The 16,528-nt window shown below is 42.0% G+C and overlaps 1 protein-coding gene across 2 annotated transcripts in view; it reads right to left on the bottom strand.

The window, feature by feature from the left end:
* Positions 1-15,615, bottom strand: part of ACAD9 (acyl-CoA dehydrogenase family member 9) — a 40,048-nt gene extending 24,433 nt beyond the window's left edge. Inside the window, exons 1-2 of one of the 2 annotated variants that reach the window (XM_036911516.2) lie at positions 15,432-15,613; positions 12,324-12,417 (exon numbers count right to left, since the gene is read on the bottom strand). In XM_036911516.2, the coding sequence (XP_036767411.1) occupies positions 12,324-12,417; positions 15,432-15,581 (244 nt within the window). In that variant the 5' untranslated portion in view covers positions 15,582-15,613. Of the gene's footprint in view, positions 1-12,323; positions 12,418-15,431 lie in introns of both variants that reach the window. The other variant, XM_036911518.2, reaches the window with a different exon arrangement.
* Positions 15,616-16,528: the final 913 nt, after the last annotated feature.

The raw sequence follows: 16,528 nt of genomic DNA on the forward strand, positions 1-16,528 counted from the left end.
TCCATCTTCCCAAACTGAAACTCTATATCCACTAGACATGAATCCCCCATTCCCTGACCCCACCCCTGGCAGCCACCCTTATACTTCCTGTCTCAATGAATCTAACTATAAGGATCTCCTAAGTGGAACCACACAGTATTTGTCCTTTTGCGGCTGGCATGTTTCACTTGATACAGTGTCCTCAAGGCTCATCCATGCTGTAGCCTACATCAGAATTCCCCTCCTTTTAAAGGATGGGTAATATTGCATTGGCTGCATATGTTGTATTTTGCTTATTTCTCTGGCAATCTGTTTGTCTTTGGATCTACAGTGAGTCTCTAGTAGACAGCATATAGTTGGATCTTTTCTTTAAAATCCATTCTGGCAATAAAGATTGTGGAGTCTTTTGATTGCAGAGCTTAATTCATTTACTTTCAAAGTAATTACTCAGAAGGAGACACTTCCGTCATTTTCCAATTGGTTTTTTATATGTCTTAGAGCTTTTATGCTCATTTTCACATTTACTCTCTTCTTTGTAATTGAGTTTTTGCAGTAAAATGTTTAAATTCCTCTCATTTCCTTTTGTGTATATTCGTTAGCTATTTTCTTTGTGGTTACCATGGGGATTACATTTAACATCCTAAAGTTATAACACTAATTTTAATTTACAAGTTTACCTTCAATAACATATTAAAATTCTGTCCTCTTAATGGATGTCCCCTCCTTTCTCTTACTGATGCCACTAAATTACATCTTTATACACTGTGTTCAAAAACATGAACCATTATTTTAAATGCACTGGCCTCTTAAATTATGCAGAAAATAAAACGTGAAGTCACAAACCAAAGTTGAACTGATACTAGCTTTTAGACTAATAATGGAGTTTTAAAACTGTATTACCCTCTCAAATCATGTAGAAAACATGAAGTAGAGTCACGAACCACTGTTACAATAACACCAGCTTTCATAATTGCCCATGCATTTACCTTTACTGAGATCTTTATTTCTTCCTATGGCTTCAAGTTACTATCTAGTGCCCTTTCATTTCAACCTGGAAGGGACTCACTTTAGCATTTCTTGCAAGACAGGACTAGTCATAACAAACTCCCTCAGCTTTAGAATCTAGAAATGTCTTAATTTCTCCCTTACTGTTAAAAAACAGTTTTGCTGGACATATGTTTCTTAGTTGACATTTTTTTTTCTTTTTGGCCACTGCCTTTCTAGCCTCCAAAGTTTCTAGTAAGAAAAAGATAAGAAAACCTACTGATCGTCTTGTTGAGGCTCCCTTATATGATGAGTTGCGTCTCCCCTGCTGCTTTCAAAATTCTCTTTCAACAATTCGATTGTAATTAAGTCTTGGTGGGGATCTCTAAGAATTCATCCTATTTACAGTTTGTTGAGCTTCTTGGATGTTTATATTCATGGCTTCCATGAAATTTTAACCTTTTTCAGCCACTGTTTCTTCAAGTATTCTCCCCCTTTGCCCTCCTCTCCTTCTGGGATCCCCACAGTTGCAGAGAACTGGTCTGCTTAGTGGTGTGCTGCCGGCCCCTCGGTTCACTTTTCTTCAATCTTTTTTTATTTCTATTCCTCAGACTTGATAATTTCCACTGTCCTGCCTTTAAGTTCACTGATTTTCTTCTGCCTTTTCAAATCTGCCTCTTCTGAATCCTCCTAACAAAATTTTCATGTCAGTTATTGTACTTTTCAACTTAGAATTTTTTTTCATTTCTTTTTAGGTTTTCCTTTATTGGTATTTCCATTTTGTTCACACATTCGTGACATTTTCCATGTCTTCTGTTAGTTCTTTGAGCATCTTCAAGACAAAGTTGTGTTAAAAGCCTCTGACTAGTGGGTTCTCCATCAGGAGAGTAACAGGAACAGTCACTGCTGGTTTGGGGTTTTGCTTTTCTCTCTCCTTTCTCCTTTTTTTCCTCCTGCTTCTTTATATGTTGTGATTTTTTTTTTAACTGGACATTTGAATTTATTAATGTGGTAACTCTGGATATCAGCATTTTCCTCTTTCCCAGCATTTGCTGTTTTTTGTTTTTAAATTGAGATTATATATGTACATAACATCATGTAAGGTGTACATTATATTGATTTGACACATTTCTATATTGCAACATGATTGCCATTTGTAGCCTTAGTGAACACTCCCATCACATCCTATCACATTATTATTTCTTTTTTTGTGGTGGGAATAAGATCTAGTGTCTTAGCATATCTGATGTTCCTAATACAGAATTGTTTATAACCACTATCCTGTGCATTACATCTCCACGACTTATTTATCTACTAGCAGCAAGTTTGTACCCTTAATCATCTCTCTTATTCCTCCCTTCCCTGGTTACCACCACTACTGTTTTTACAAGTTTGTTTTCTTTAGATTCCACAGATAGGTGACATCATACAGTATTTCTCTCTGCCTGGCTTATCTCACTTAGCCTAACATACTCAAGATCTCTCCATGTTGTCACAAATGGCAGTATTTCCTTCTTTCTCACGGCTGAATAATATCCCATGTGTGTGTGTGTGTGTACACACATACCTTCTTTATCCATTTATGGACACTCGGACTGTTTCCATTTCTTAGTTATTGTAAATAATGCTGCAGTAAACATGAGGGTGCATATGTCTTTTCAATATCTTACTTGCATTTCTTTTAGATACACACATACCAAGAAGTGGAAATGCTGGATAATATGGTAGTTCTATTCTTAATTTTCTAAGGAACCTCCATACTGCTTTCCATAGCAGGTGAACAATTTACATTCCCACCAACAGCACATAAGCACTCCCTTTTCTCCATATCCTTGCCAACACTTCTTATCTGTCCTCTTGATGATGGCCATTCTCATAGGTGTCAGGTGGTATCTCACTGTGGTTCTTACTTGCATTTTCCTGGTGATTAGTGATGATGAGTCTATTTTCATGAATCTGTCAGCTATCTGTATGTCTTCTTTGGAAAAAAGTCTATTTAGTTCCTCTACCCTTTTTTTAATTGAATTGTTTTTTTGCTGTTGAGTTGTATGAGTTTTTATATATATTTGGATATTAACCCCTTAGCCAATATATGGTTTGCAAATATATTCTCCCATTTCATGGGCTGCTATTTCATTTTGTTGTTTCCTTTGCTGTGCAGAAGCCTTGAAGTCTGATGAACTCCCACATGTTGATTTTTGTTTTTGTTGTTTGTGCCTCTAGGTTTTTGTCTGTTTTAGTTGTTGTGGGCTGGGTCTGCGCTGAGGACGTGCCTGATGTGTAAACTTAAGGTCTCCTCAGGGCTTTCCTGAGTCTGTGCGTCTCCACAGGCATGCATAGGGACTTTCTAATTTTCCCTGCATGTGTGGCTGCTTTTGAATGAATGTCCTTGTCTTCAACTTGGCTCCCCAAAAGGGGAAAAAAAACAGGGGGTGGGAGGAGGCACAGCCTTTTAAATCCCCTGGAAGTTCCTGCAGCAGAGGGGAAGGGCTTGCAACAAAGGGAAGACATACAACAACAAAGGCCTCTGCCTCTTGTCTGTGTCTCTGTGATCAGAAGCAGCCATCAGGGCACAGAGCCCTAACGTGACAGACAGGGTCGTTTGCCCAGTCTGGCTCCCATAAACTGTGCAAGCTGCTCCGGAAACAAGTGCACAGCTGCCTGCTCTGGGGCTGGGGGCACATGCTGTGCTCAGAGCTGAACCTATTCCAAATTCACTGCAATTTACTGCCCAAGCCCCCCTGGAAGTTGCAAGCCTTCAAGAGACTTGGCAAAATTCCTGACGTTGGGCTTGGCAGATTTCTTATATACAAAAAAACATGAACTACAAAAGAACAAAGGAAAAAAAGTGCACTTTACAGTAAAACCTTTTACTCTTTAAAAGACGCTTAATAAAATGAAAAGTCAAGCCACAGACTAAGAGAAAATTTTATATCAGATAGAAAGCTAGAATATAAAAAGATTTACATTCTTATAACTCAATAAAACAACTCAATTTTCCTTAAATGCATAAACTGTTTCAAAGAAATTTCACCAAAAAAAAAAACCAGATGGAAGTGAACACATGAAAAGATGCCCAATGTCAATAGTCATTGGGGAAATGAAGAACATTATTACCACAATGAGATACCACAACACACCCACTAGAATGGCTAAAATTTGAGAGACTAACCATACCAGGTATTAGTGAGAATTTGGAGCAACTGGGAACTTTAATACACTGCTAATGAGAAGGTAAAGTGGTAAGCACTTTGGAAAAGTTTGGTAGTTTAAGAGTTAAACATAAACCTATCTTATGACCCAGATATTCCACTTTTACATATTTCCCCAAGAGAAATGTAAGCATCTGCCTACACCAGATCCACAGAAAAATGTTCACACCTTTTTTGTGATAGCTAAAACTCTGGGTATATATCAAATATCAATTAACAGGTGAATGGATAAACACATTTGGTATATCCATACAAAGAAATACTACTCAGCATTAAAAAGGAACTGTCAATAAATGCAACATGGATGAAACTCAAAATTATACTGAAAGCAGATAGACAAAAGCACAAATATGTAATTAAATGAAATTTCAGAAAATGCAAACTAATCTAAATGACACAAAGCAGACTGGTGGCTGCCTGGGGACAGGGAAGGAAAAGGTGAGGGCATGAGATAGCTTTTAGGGGTAACATGTTTATTACCTTAACTGTGCTGACAGTTCCTTACCCAAACACATATATCAAAGTTAATCAAATTGTATATTTAAAATATGTGCAACTTATTATAAATTATACGCTAATAAACCTTGAAAAGAATAACCCTGACAAATCAGACAGTAAAAGTTCAAATACAAGAAGGAAAAACTAAGAAACTAAAAAATGATACAAATAGGAAGATAACCACTAAAACAAAAGCAGACACAAGTATTTCTAAATAGAGATATTTATATACAACTGAGCAACTTTTTTTAAAACTAGCAACCTAACCACAGCTGATGTAGAGCTAATTCTGTCACACATACACAGTGGAGCTTTCCAGGAGCCACATGGTATATACCACAGATTAAATGCAGAAAACAGATACAAGAGCCAGCTGGATTCCACCTGGTTCCAGCTGGATTCTCCCCCTGTTGCTGAGTATAACAATAAGCCAAATATTAAAAAGATTTACAAAACTGTTAAACAATAATACTCATCACTTTTTCTGGTCTGGAAATATTTTTCATTAAAAGTGCTGCTTATGCTAACAAGTAAAGGCTTTTCCATTATTTTTACATGAATAAATAATGAACACAGCATTTAAAAAATTACTCAGTTTCCATTTCTAATAGGGCTTATACAGATAGATGAAACCACATACACAGGGACCGTTTGGGGGTCTCAGTGTCGGAGAAGGACCGCTGTCACTCTGTCATCACTGAGCACCCTCAGGCAGCTGCAGCTGTCTTTCCAAGGGCTGGCTGACCACCCTAAGGGAAGGATCTATGGTTTACACCAGTGCCCTCCATCGGTGGTCTGCAGGCTGCTGCTAGTCCACAAACTACTCCTGGTTCATAATAAGCTAAGCACAGAAATAGAAAGCAAGACTTTAGAAACTTTAACAGCAATTTTATGTTGTCACACAACCAAGCACATGATCAATGGGTTTGTATTTTGTATGTTCTGAGCTATTTTGCTTTCATTTTTCTAGGTGTTCATTTTTATTATATTTTACAAAAGTGTTGGTCTGGGATGCTGGGAAAAAATGGCAGTAAAGAAGTGAAGCAGAAACCTCTTCCCCAAATTACATAAAACATGAAAGTACAGTGAATACCATTAACCCTGAAAATGGCCTAAAGACCACAGAATAGACTGCCTACACCTGGGAGGAAGAGAGGACCACACAGAAAAGGGTGAAGTGACAAAGCTGCGATCCAGCAGGACCCAAGCCCTCCTCCCAACCCCAACCTGCAGGTGGGAGGAAGAGGAGCGGAGGGGGAAGGGAGTAGAAGCCCAGGACAACTTAACACCTGGCCCTGGAGATATGCTTCAGGACACGGACCCACATCACATGGTGCTCTAGGAGTTAGTGGGACTGTAAAGCAAAGTCGGGTGGAGCACTCGGAGAGGTTGAGATTCCAGCCGCTTGCAGAGAATAGGTATGTATTACCGACCTCAAGACAAAAGAAAAGCGGGCAGTTTAAACAACTTCCCAGGAGTGAGAGGGGCACTAGAGGGGCAAAGAATATACAGAGCTCCCTGCCAAGGAGAAAGGGCAAGTGGACACCTTCCTGGCCTGCTCGGCCCAGCAGGTTGGGAACTCACAGAAGCTTCAGATGCTCCTTTCCCCTGGCTGGCAATGCAGCCCCAAGGCTGCCCCCTGTGGTAAGCGGCCTGCTGTTCCTTCCTCCCAGCAGGTGGGGGTCCCACTCGCCTGCCACCCCGCCCTCGTGCCAGGCTGGCTGGAGGGTGGCTCTGCCCACAGCAGCCCCAGGGCGCACCGCCAAGACTCTTCTCTGTTTGCATGGCCCACCTGACCTGGCAGTAGAGGCAGGCACTACAGCTGGGAAGGCAGGAAACCCTCTCAGCCAAGCTCTTTCCTCCCAGCAGGTGCTGGTCCACTCGCCTGTGGCCTCTGCCATTGCAGCAGGCTGGTGCCCTGGTCCTGCAGCCAGCTGAGGGCACACACAGCCCACCTGAAATCACATCAGTACGAGCAGGAGCAAGGCAGAGGGTGCCATGCCCACTGCATGCCAACGGCTGGGGCTCCCACAAAGGAAACTGGGCTTCTGGGCACTAGAGGGTGCCTCGTACACAAAGCTATTATTCCATAGGAAACACTAAAAAAAATGAAGAGGCAGAGGAATTTGGTCCAAACAAAAATACAAGAAAAAACACCAGAAAGAAGGCTTAGTGAAACGGAAATCACCTACCTTCTTAATAAAGACTTCAAAATAAAAGTCATAAACATGCTCATGATTTACAGAAAAGTATTCAAGATCTCAAGGACTTCAACAAAGAGAGAGAGGAATCCTGAAAAAAAAAAAAGCCACTCAGAGCTGAAGAATACAATATCTGAAATGAAACAAACAATAGAGGGATCTAAAAGTAGATCAGAGGATGCGGGGATGGTAAATGAAATAGAAATAGAAATAAGAGAACAGGAAAACAAAGAAGATGAGGAACAAAGGGGGGGAAAAGGGACTCTAGGAATGAAATAATAATAAGAGAGCTGTGTGACCAATCCAAACAGAACAGTATTCATTACAGGGGTACCAGAAGAGGAAGGGGACAAAAGGATAGAAAGTCTCTTTGAGGAAATAATTTTTGAAAACTTTCCCAATTTTGGGAAGGAGATAGTCACTCAGGTCATGGAGGTTCAGAGAACTCCCAACACAAGGAACCCTAGGAAGACAACACCAAGACATATAATGATTAAAATGACAAAGACCAAGGAAAAGGAGAGAGAACTGAAAGCAGCCAGAGTGAGAAAAAAGATCACTTATAAAGGAAGCACCATCAGGCTATCAGCAACTTCTCAGCAGAAACCTTACAGGCCAGAAGCAAGTGGCATGATATATTTAATGTAATGAAATGGAAGGGCCCCCAACCAAGAATACCCTATCTGGCAAGATTATCATTTAAATTTAAAGCAAGGATTAAACTATTTCCAGATAAGCAAAAGTTGAGGGAATTCACCACCACTAAGCCATTCCTACAAGAGCTCTTAAAGGAACTGCTCTAGATGGAAGTGCTCCTAAGGCTACATAGCTGTCACTAGAGAAAATAAACACACACCAAATACTAACTAAATGCAAAATAAAATCAACTATCCACAAAATCAGTCAAGGGAAACACAAAGACTACAGAATAAAACACCTAACATATAAAGAATGGATGAGGAAGAAAAAGAAGGGAGAGAAATAAAGAATCATCAGGCTCTGCTTATACTAGCGTAATAGGTGAGTTAAGTTAGACGGTTAGATAGGGAAGAAGCTGCCCTTAAGTAACCAGGAATCTAAAGCCTGCGATGGCAGTAAGTACATATCTATCCATAATCACCTTAAATGTAAATGGACTGAATTCTCCAGTCAAAAGGCACAGTTACAGAATGGATGAAAAACCAAGACCCATCTATATGCTGCCTGCAAGAGACTCACTTCAAACCCAAAGAAATACACAGACTAAAAGTGAAGGGATGGAAAAAGATATTTCACGCAAACAATAGGGAGAAAAAAGTAGGAGTTGTAGTACTTCTATCAGACAAAATAGACTTCAAAACAAAGAAAGTAACAAAGAAGGACATTACATAATGATAAAGGGGTCAGTCCAACAAGAGGACATAACCATTATGAATATCTATGCACCCAACACAGGAGCACCTAGTTATGTGAAACAAATACTAAGAGAATTCAAGGGGGGAACAGAATGCAATGCATTCATTTTAGGAGACTTCAACACACCACTCACTCCAAAAGACAGATCAACCAGACAGAAAATAAGTAAGGAGACAGAGGCATTGTACAACACATTAGAACAGATGGACCTAAAAGACATCTACAGAACACTCTACCCCAAAGCAGCAGGATACACATTCCTCTCAAGTGCACATGGAACATTCTCTAGAATAGATAACATACAAGGTCACAAAAAAAGCCTCAGTAAATTTAGAAGGATTGCAATTATACAAACAAGCTTCTCAGACCACAAAGGTACGAAACTAGAAATAAATTATGCAAAGAAAACAAAAAAGCCCACAAACACATGGAGGCTTAACAACATTCTTCTAAATAATCAATGGATTAATGACCAAATAAAAACAGAGATCAACCAATATATGAGACAAATGACAATAACGTAACAGCCCAAAACCTGAGGGATGCAGTGAAGGCAGTTCTAAGAGGAAAGTATATAGCAATACAGGCTTACCTCAGGAAAGAAGAACAATCCCATAGGAACAGTCTAAACTCACAATTAATTAAACTAGAAAAAGAAGAACAAATGAGGCCCAAAGTCAGTAGAAGGAGGGACATAATAAAGATCAGGGCAGAAATAAATATAACTGAGAAGAATAAAACAACAGAATCAATGAAACCAGGAGCCAGTTCTTTGAGAAAATAAAATAGATAAACCCCTAGTCAGACTAACCAAGAAAAAAACAGAGTCTTCACACATAAACAGAATCAGAAATGAAAAAGGAAAAATCACAACAGACACCATGGAAATACAAAGAATTATTAGAGAATACTATGAAAAACTATATGCTAACAAATTGGATGACCTAGAAGAAATGGACAACTTTCTAGAAAAATATGACCTTCCAAGACTGACCCAGGAAGAAACAGAAAATCTGGACAGACCAATTACCAGCAATAAAATTGAACTGGTAATCAAAAAACTACCTAAGAACAAAACTCCTGGACCAGATGGCCTCACAGCTGAATTTTATCAAACATTTAGAGAAGACCTAATATCCACCCTCCTTAAAGTTTTCCAAAAAGTAGAAGAGGAGGGAATACTTCCAAAGTCATTCTATGAAGCCAGCATCACTAATGCCAAAAACAGACACACACACCACAAAAAAAGAAAATTACAGACCAATATCCCTGACAATGCAAAATACTCAACAAAATATTAGCAAACCAAATTAAAAAGCACATCAAAAAGATCATCCATTATGATAAAGTAGGATTTACTGCATGGATGCAAGGATGGTGCAATATTTGAAAATCCATCGACATCATCCACCACATTAACAAAAAGGACAAAAATCACATGATCATCTCCATAGATGCTGAAAAAGCATTCGACAAAATTCAACATCCATTCATGATAAAAACTCTCAACAAAATGGGTATAGAGGGCAAGTACCTCAACATAATAAAGGCCATGTATGACAAACCCACAGCCAACATTATACTTAATAGCAAGAAGCTGAAAGCTTTTCCTCTAAGATCGGGAACAAGACAAGGATGCCCACTCTCCCCACTTCTATTCAACATAGTACTGGAGGTCCTAGCCATGGCAATCAGACAACGCAAAGAAATAAAAGGCATCCAGACTGGTAAGGAAGAAGGTAAACTGCCCCTGTTTGCAGATGACATGATATTGTACATAAAAAACCCTAAAGAATCCACTCCAAAACTACTAGATCTAATTCTGAATTCAGCAAAGTTGCAGGATACAAAATTAATACACAGAAATCTGTTGCATTCCTATACACTAACAATGAACTAGCAGAGAGAGAAATCAGAAAACAATTCCATTCACAGTTGCATCAAAAAGAGTAAAATACCCAGGAATAAACCTAACCAAGGAAGTGAAAGACCTATACTCTGAAAACTACAAGACACTCATGAGAGAAATTAAAGAAGATACCAATAAATGGAAACACATCCCGTGCTCATGGATAGGAAGAATTAATATTGTCAAAATGGCCATCCTGCCTAAAGCAATCTACAGACTCAATGCAATTCCTATCAAAATACCAACAGCATTCTTCAACGAACTAGAGAAAATCGTTCTGAAATTCATATGGAACCACAAAAGACCCCGAATAGCCAAAGCAATCCTGAGAAAGAAGAATAAAGCTGAGGGGATTATGCTCCCCAACTTCAATCTCTACTACAAAGCCACAGTAATCAAGACAATTTGGTACTGGCATGAGAACAGACCCATAGACCAATGGAACAGACTAGAGAGCCCTGATATAAACCCAACCATATATGGTCAATTAATATATGATAGAGGAGTCATGGACATATAATGGGGAAATGACAGCCTCTTCAACAGCCGGTGTTGGCAAAACTGGACAGCTACATGCAAGAGAATGAAACTGGATTATTGTTTAGCCCCATACACAAAAGTAAAATTGAAATGGATCAAAGACCTGAATGTAAGTCATGAAACCATAAAACTCTTAGAAGACAACACAGGCAAAAATCTCCTGAATATAAGCATGAGCAACTTCTTCCTGAACGCATCTCCTCAAGTAAGGGAAACAAAAGCAAAAATGAACTCATGGGACTACATCAAACTAAAAAGTTTCTGTATGGCAAAGGATACCATCAACAGAACAAAAAGGCAGCCTACAATATGGGAGAATATATTTGTAAATGATGTATCCAACAAGGGGTTAACATCCAAAATATATAAAGAACTCACACGCCTCAACACTCAAAAAGCAAATAACCTGATTAACAAATGAGCAGAGGATATGAAGAGACGGTTCTCCAAAGAAGAAATTCATATGGCCAACAGACACATGAAAAGATGCTCCACATCACTAATCATTAGGGAAATGCAAATTAAAGCCACAATGAGATATCACCTCACACCAGTAAGGATGGCCAGCATCAAAAAAACTAAGAACATTAAATGCTGGCGAGGATGCAGAGAAATGGGAACCTTCTACACTGCTGGTGGAATGTAAGCTAGTTCAACCATTGTGGAAAGCAATATGGAGGTTCCTCAAAAAACTCAAAATAGAAATACCATTTGACCCGGGAATTCCACTCCTTGGAATTTACCCAAAGAATACAACTTCTCAGATTCAAAAAGACATATGCACCCCTAGGTTTATCACAGCACTTTTTACAACAGCCAAGATATGGAAGCAACCTAAGTGTCCGTCAGTAGATGAATGGATAAAGGTGTGGTACATATACACAATGGAATATTATTCAGCCATAAGAAATAAACAAATCCTACCATTCGCAACAACATGGATGGAGCTGGAGGATATTATACTCATTGAAATAAGCCAGGTGGAGAAAGACAAATACCAAATGACTTCACTCATTTGTGGAGTATAAAAATAAAACCAAACTAAAGAAACAAAATAGCAGTAGACTCATATACATTGAGAAGGGAGTAGCGGTTACCAAAGGGGAGGAGCTGGGGGGCGGAGGGGGAAGGGGATTAAGGGGCACTGTAATTTGCAATCACAATATACGCAGGTCACCAGAAAGGCAGTATACCACAGAGAAGACAATTAATGACTCTATAACATCTTACTACACTGATAGTGACTGTAACGGAGAGGGTGAGGACTTGATAATATTGGTGAATGCTGAAACCTCTGTGTTGTTTATGTGAAACCTTCCTAAGACTGTGTATCTATGATACTTTAATAAAAAAAAAAGTGTCAGTCAGTGTGCTCTGTTTGGTAATGTTTATGAGCAATCCTTCACCACAGATTGAGAGGCACTCAACAAGATGCCTCATTATGAAATAGCAACCAAAGTGATCTCTTAAAGCAAAACATTATCAATAGATATTTTTCCAGGTTTCATGACACTCAAGAGAGCTTTTTCTATGTATATTGCTTCTAATAAGTATCAAAGCAATTGCCCTTACAATGGAAATCAACGATAAAGAAATCATACATACCCTCTTCAGTGAAGAATTTTTCTACGGGTCCCACAAACTGATTGATTTCATTAAGTTCATCTTGGCTAATTTCTGGAAATGGGAAAACTTCTTTCTAAAAATGATAAACATTTAAAGATTTAATTTGCAGCAACCTCCTATAGTGGCAATCAGTCAAAAGAGCAGGAAACAGATTTGCTAGATTCCACATCTGGTAGGCAGGACATAATTCACTGAAGGAATCAGAATGTAAACTCCAGGAATTCTGTTAGAGTCCACCACCTTGATACATCTTCCTCCCAGACTCAAGCAGGTCTACTCCTGATTTTGACCAGCTTTCCTGACCAAAAACAAGTTATGTTGATTGTCCTATGAAACAGAGGCCTGGACTAACATTTCAAAGCCCAGGGTTTTGTTCCTTGATTTGCAGCTTACTGTATGTCCTTAGGCAAACCCTTTCATCTCTCCACGCTTCCATTTCCTCACCTGTCATATGCAGGTAATATTGACTCAAGGTCATTGTGAGGATCATGGAAAATAATGCATGTGAAAGTTTACTATTAAAATGCAAAATTTTACATTCCTTGTTTTGTGAGTTCAAAGATGCTGCCCTGGCAAGAGTATACTGTGGTTACAAGGGCTGCCATCTTGGCAGGCTCCCCTGTGGCTGCACACAGCTCCCGTCCCTCCTGCTCAGTGCCATCTACTTGGGCTGCATGTGCAAGGTCATGGGTTCCCTGCAGGCGACCCAGCCGTTGAACCAGATCAACCTGAATTCAACCCTGGTCTACCACTTTTAGATGTGTGACATAGTGTCACACATCTTAATGTTCTTCTCCTTTGTTGTATATACTTCAGAAGGTAGCTGTGGGGCACAAAACAGATAACGTGTCCTGGCATGTGAAGGAACTGTACTTATTTGCATCAGATACTGGCTCTGCTTGTCACAACTTCATAGCCTGGAAAACAACTTAGTTTTGAGTCTCTGTCTCCAGTGGGTGAGTGGTCTATGTTTCTGCATGGTAGGATTCCCTTCTGAGTTATCAGTATATATTGTCTTAAAATTATCCTGCTGTGTCCTTAGCCCCTCTGGCTTTTCAGGTTCCTGCTACTCCTTCAGCTGCTGGCATGACATGAGTACTTGAATTTGGTCCCACAGCTGCTGAGAAGTCATGTCCCAGGCACAGGTTGCCAGCTCCCAGGAGCCCCGCCTCTCTTCATGGAACCTTCCACCGCCATGTTCAAGAAAGGTCACCGAAGCAGAGGAGTCCTCAAGCTTCCACTCCAGCCATTGTACACCTAATTGTCACCAAAGCCTGTTTCCTCTAGTAATATGCTCCCAAATACTCTCCCTCTCAGGCCTCGTGGCTAAAAGCTTATAGGCAGGTCCTCATCCGAAAGTGACAGCTGTCTTCAAGAAATTCTTGCTTCTGGGCCATCCCTGCTACAGGGAGAGAGACCTCAAGTGCATGTAAGCATAAAGCTCTGAGAGTAATGTTCCAAAACCAATGGGGTGCTCCACAGGAGCTGGGTGCAGTTTCTAGCAGCAGTTTTAAAGCAGTGGAACCTGTTTTTCAAATAAATCTAGTGCAGAGATCAAACAGGTAAATCAGATAAAAGCCAAGCTGCTTTGGTGGAGGCTGCAGATGGCAGGTCACCAAATGCCTCCTACTCAACTCCCCATGGGTCCCTGCGATGTCCCTGGGGCATGTCCATGAACAACGAGGGCCTGAGGGCGGTGGGACAGCTACTGGCCTGGATGGTCTTTCTGCTCTGTGACCTGAAGCACCTCAGATGCAAGTTCTTGCTCAAACCCCGGTAATGTCATGGATAGATGAGGCTGGCCGGAATCAGAGCAGTGGAGGTGGACATGCTCAAAACTGGTCAGATTCTAAATACGACCTGACGGCAGAGAAAACAGGCTGTGCTGTTGGGTTAGATGTGAAGTAGAGAATAACAGGCATCAAAGGTAACTCCAGGTGTTTGACTCGAACAGGTGGGAACAACAGTGCCGCCACCATCTACGGGAAAGGCTGGTGGGTGGAGTGGGCTTGAGTGGGGCGACAAGGAACTCCGTTTTGGATATGCTCAATTTGCAATGCCTGTTAGAAATCTAAGTGGAGCTTTTGACCAGAAAGGTGGATGTCAAAAGAATCTGGAGTTCGGGGGAGAATCTGAGCTGGAGAAATAAATTTGATTCACCATGATATCGATGGTATTTAAAGCCACAGCACTAAGGTGGATCAAAGGAAGGGCTGTGGATGGAAAGAGAGTCTAAAGACTGAGCTTCAGAAAATTCCAACTAAGCTAGCTGGAAACAATGGGGCACAGGGAGGCACACTGAGGCACAGGGAGTGAAGTGACCAGCCCAAGATCACAAGACTAGTAAGTGGTGAGACCACCATTAACTAGCTATTCTGCTATTGCCCCTTGCACCTGCATAGTACCTTACAGTTTAAAAAGCATTTCACACACTGTAGCTCACTGAGGCTTTAAACTGCGAGGCAGAACATAACACCAGCTCCATTTTAACCTGAAGAACTGAGGCTCAAAGTCACAGAGCCATGGTCAAATCCAAGACATCCAGCCATGAAGACGTTGAGTGCTTAACAACCTAGCTTACTACCAGCTAACAGCTGGGTCAACTACCAAGTGGTAGGACCCGCGGAGGGGACAGGGTGGGGAAGACACCTTGGAACCAGATTGCCAAGGAAGCTGAATGGCTGGGTGGGGCGCTGGGAAGCCGAGGGGCCGCTGAAAGCCGACGGAAGAGCTGCAAGGTCTGAAATATGTTGAGGAATCAGAGAGGAACATTTTCGGGGCCCAGTACGCTGAGTTGAAGGTTGCCTAGTGCTCATCTCGCGTGAGGTTCCCAAATTGGCCTCTGACAAGACTGTAAGCTTCAACACCTGTCAAAACCATGGACTGATTCGCAGGGCCCCACGGACTCTTCCCTTTGCCCCGGAGAGGTTCTTACGAGACTCAGGAACCTGGGTTTCAGCACGCCCGCCCCTCAGGTGTTTCTGTCGGCCGGGCGCGGGTACCTGACAAAAGTTCGACTCCTCTTTCCTGCTAAGAGGGCAAACGGCGGACGGCAGGGAGTAAGTGTAGGCCAAGGCTCGGCCTTACCTTCTCGATTTTGCCCAGGAAAAGCTCCTTGGCGAAAGCTCGGCTCGGCGGGCTGGTGCGCAGCGGACGCCGGCTCTGGGCGAAGGCCACCAGCGCCCGGCAAGAACGCACCGCCGCTGCCCGGCGAAGGAATAACCCACAACCGCTCATGCCGCCCGAGATCGCTCACGCCGCCGCCGCGCCTTTTTAGCGTCTCGGTCACGTGCCCCGGCTCGCGCCGCCCGATGACGCCACTGGCCTGCGCCACCAGGGCTGCTGGAGGAGTGGGGGAGTGGGGGAGTGGGGGAGTGGGGGGGTGGGGGGGTGGGGGGGTGGGGGGCGGAGCGCCGCCGTGTGGCTTCATAGTCCAGCCGGTTCTGTCGGCAGAGAGTTTTGCTTTCAAAAATACCCGCGGCTGTTTGCACAAACCCCAGTCCTGGGAAGTTGCTCAACGCGAACCTAAGCGGAGGCCCCGCCGCCTCTAGTCACTTGGGACCACGAGGACGTGGGAAAACTAAAGAAAAGCAAGAGAAAGGGAGGGAAATTCACGATGTGGTTATTTTTTTTTTTAGTAGGGGGTGGTGGGCTTACATTGCTGGTAATATTCCGTTTTTTAGGTGAATGGTGGCTTCGTGAAGAGTCACTTTGTTTTGATTCGTAGCATGTATATACATTTATTTGTTTGGAAAAGCAGAGGGGTGTTCTGCCAAAGAGAGGTCTGGTTAAAACCCTGTGAGTCGAAATTATTCCTGGGAGACACCAACTTAAAAGGCAGGTGGAGGAGGAGACTACAGAGGGAGCGAAAGGGCGGGAAGGGTGGGGCGGGCCGTGGGAGGCAGGTCGGACCCGGGCAGGAGGGCCCAGCAACCCCGCAGCACGGATCGCGTCGGGGGCAAGGAGGCCCTCCAGGACAATTTCCTCTCTTCATTACCGCTCACTGTGCTTAGATCACCGGGATATAAGCGCCTCACCCTTTTTTATTGCCTTTCCTTGTCCCTTTGTAAAATGCTCCTAGACATAGAAAAACTAACTTGGCGCTGTCACTGTGCTTGCCTATAGAAAACTGCGGCAGGCTATTGATGACCCGCTGGAAAAGCCAAACCACAGCGCTGACCAGA

The sequence above is a fragment of the Manis pentadactyla genome, chromosome 1 (assembly GCF_030020395.1).
Source record: "Manis pentadactyla isolate mManPen7 chromosome 1, mManPen7.hap1, whole genome shotgun sequence".
In the NCBI taxonomy this organism is placed as follows: Eukaryota; Metazoa; Chordata; class Mammalia; order Pholidota; family Manidae; genus Manis; species Manis pentadactyla.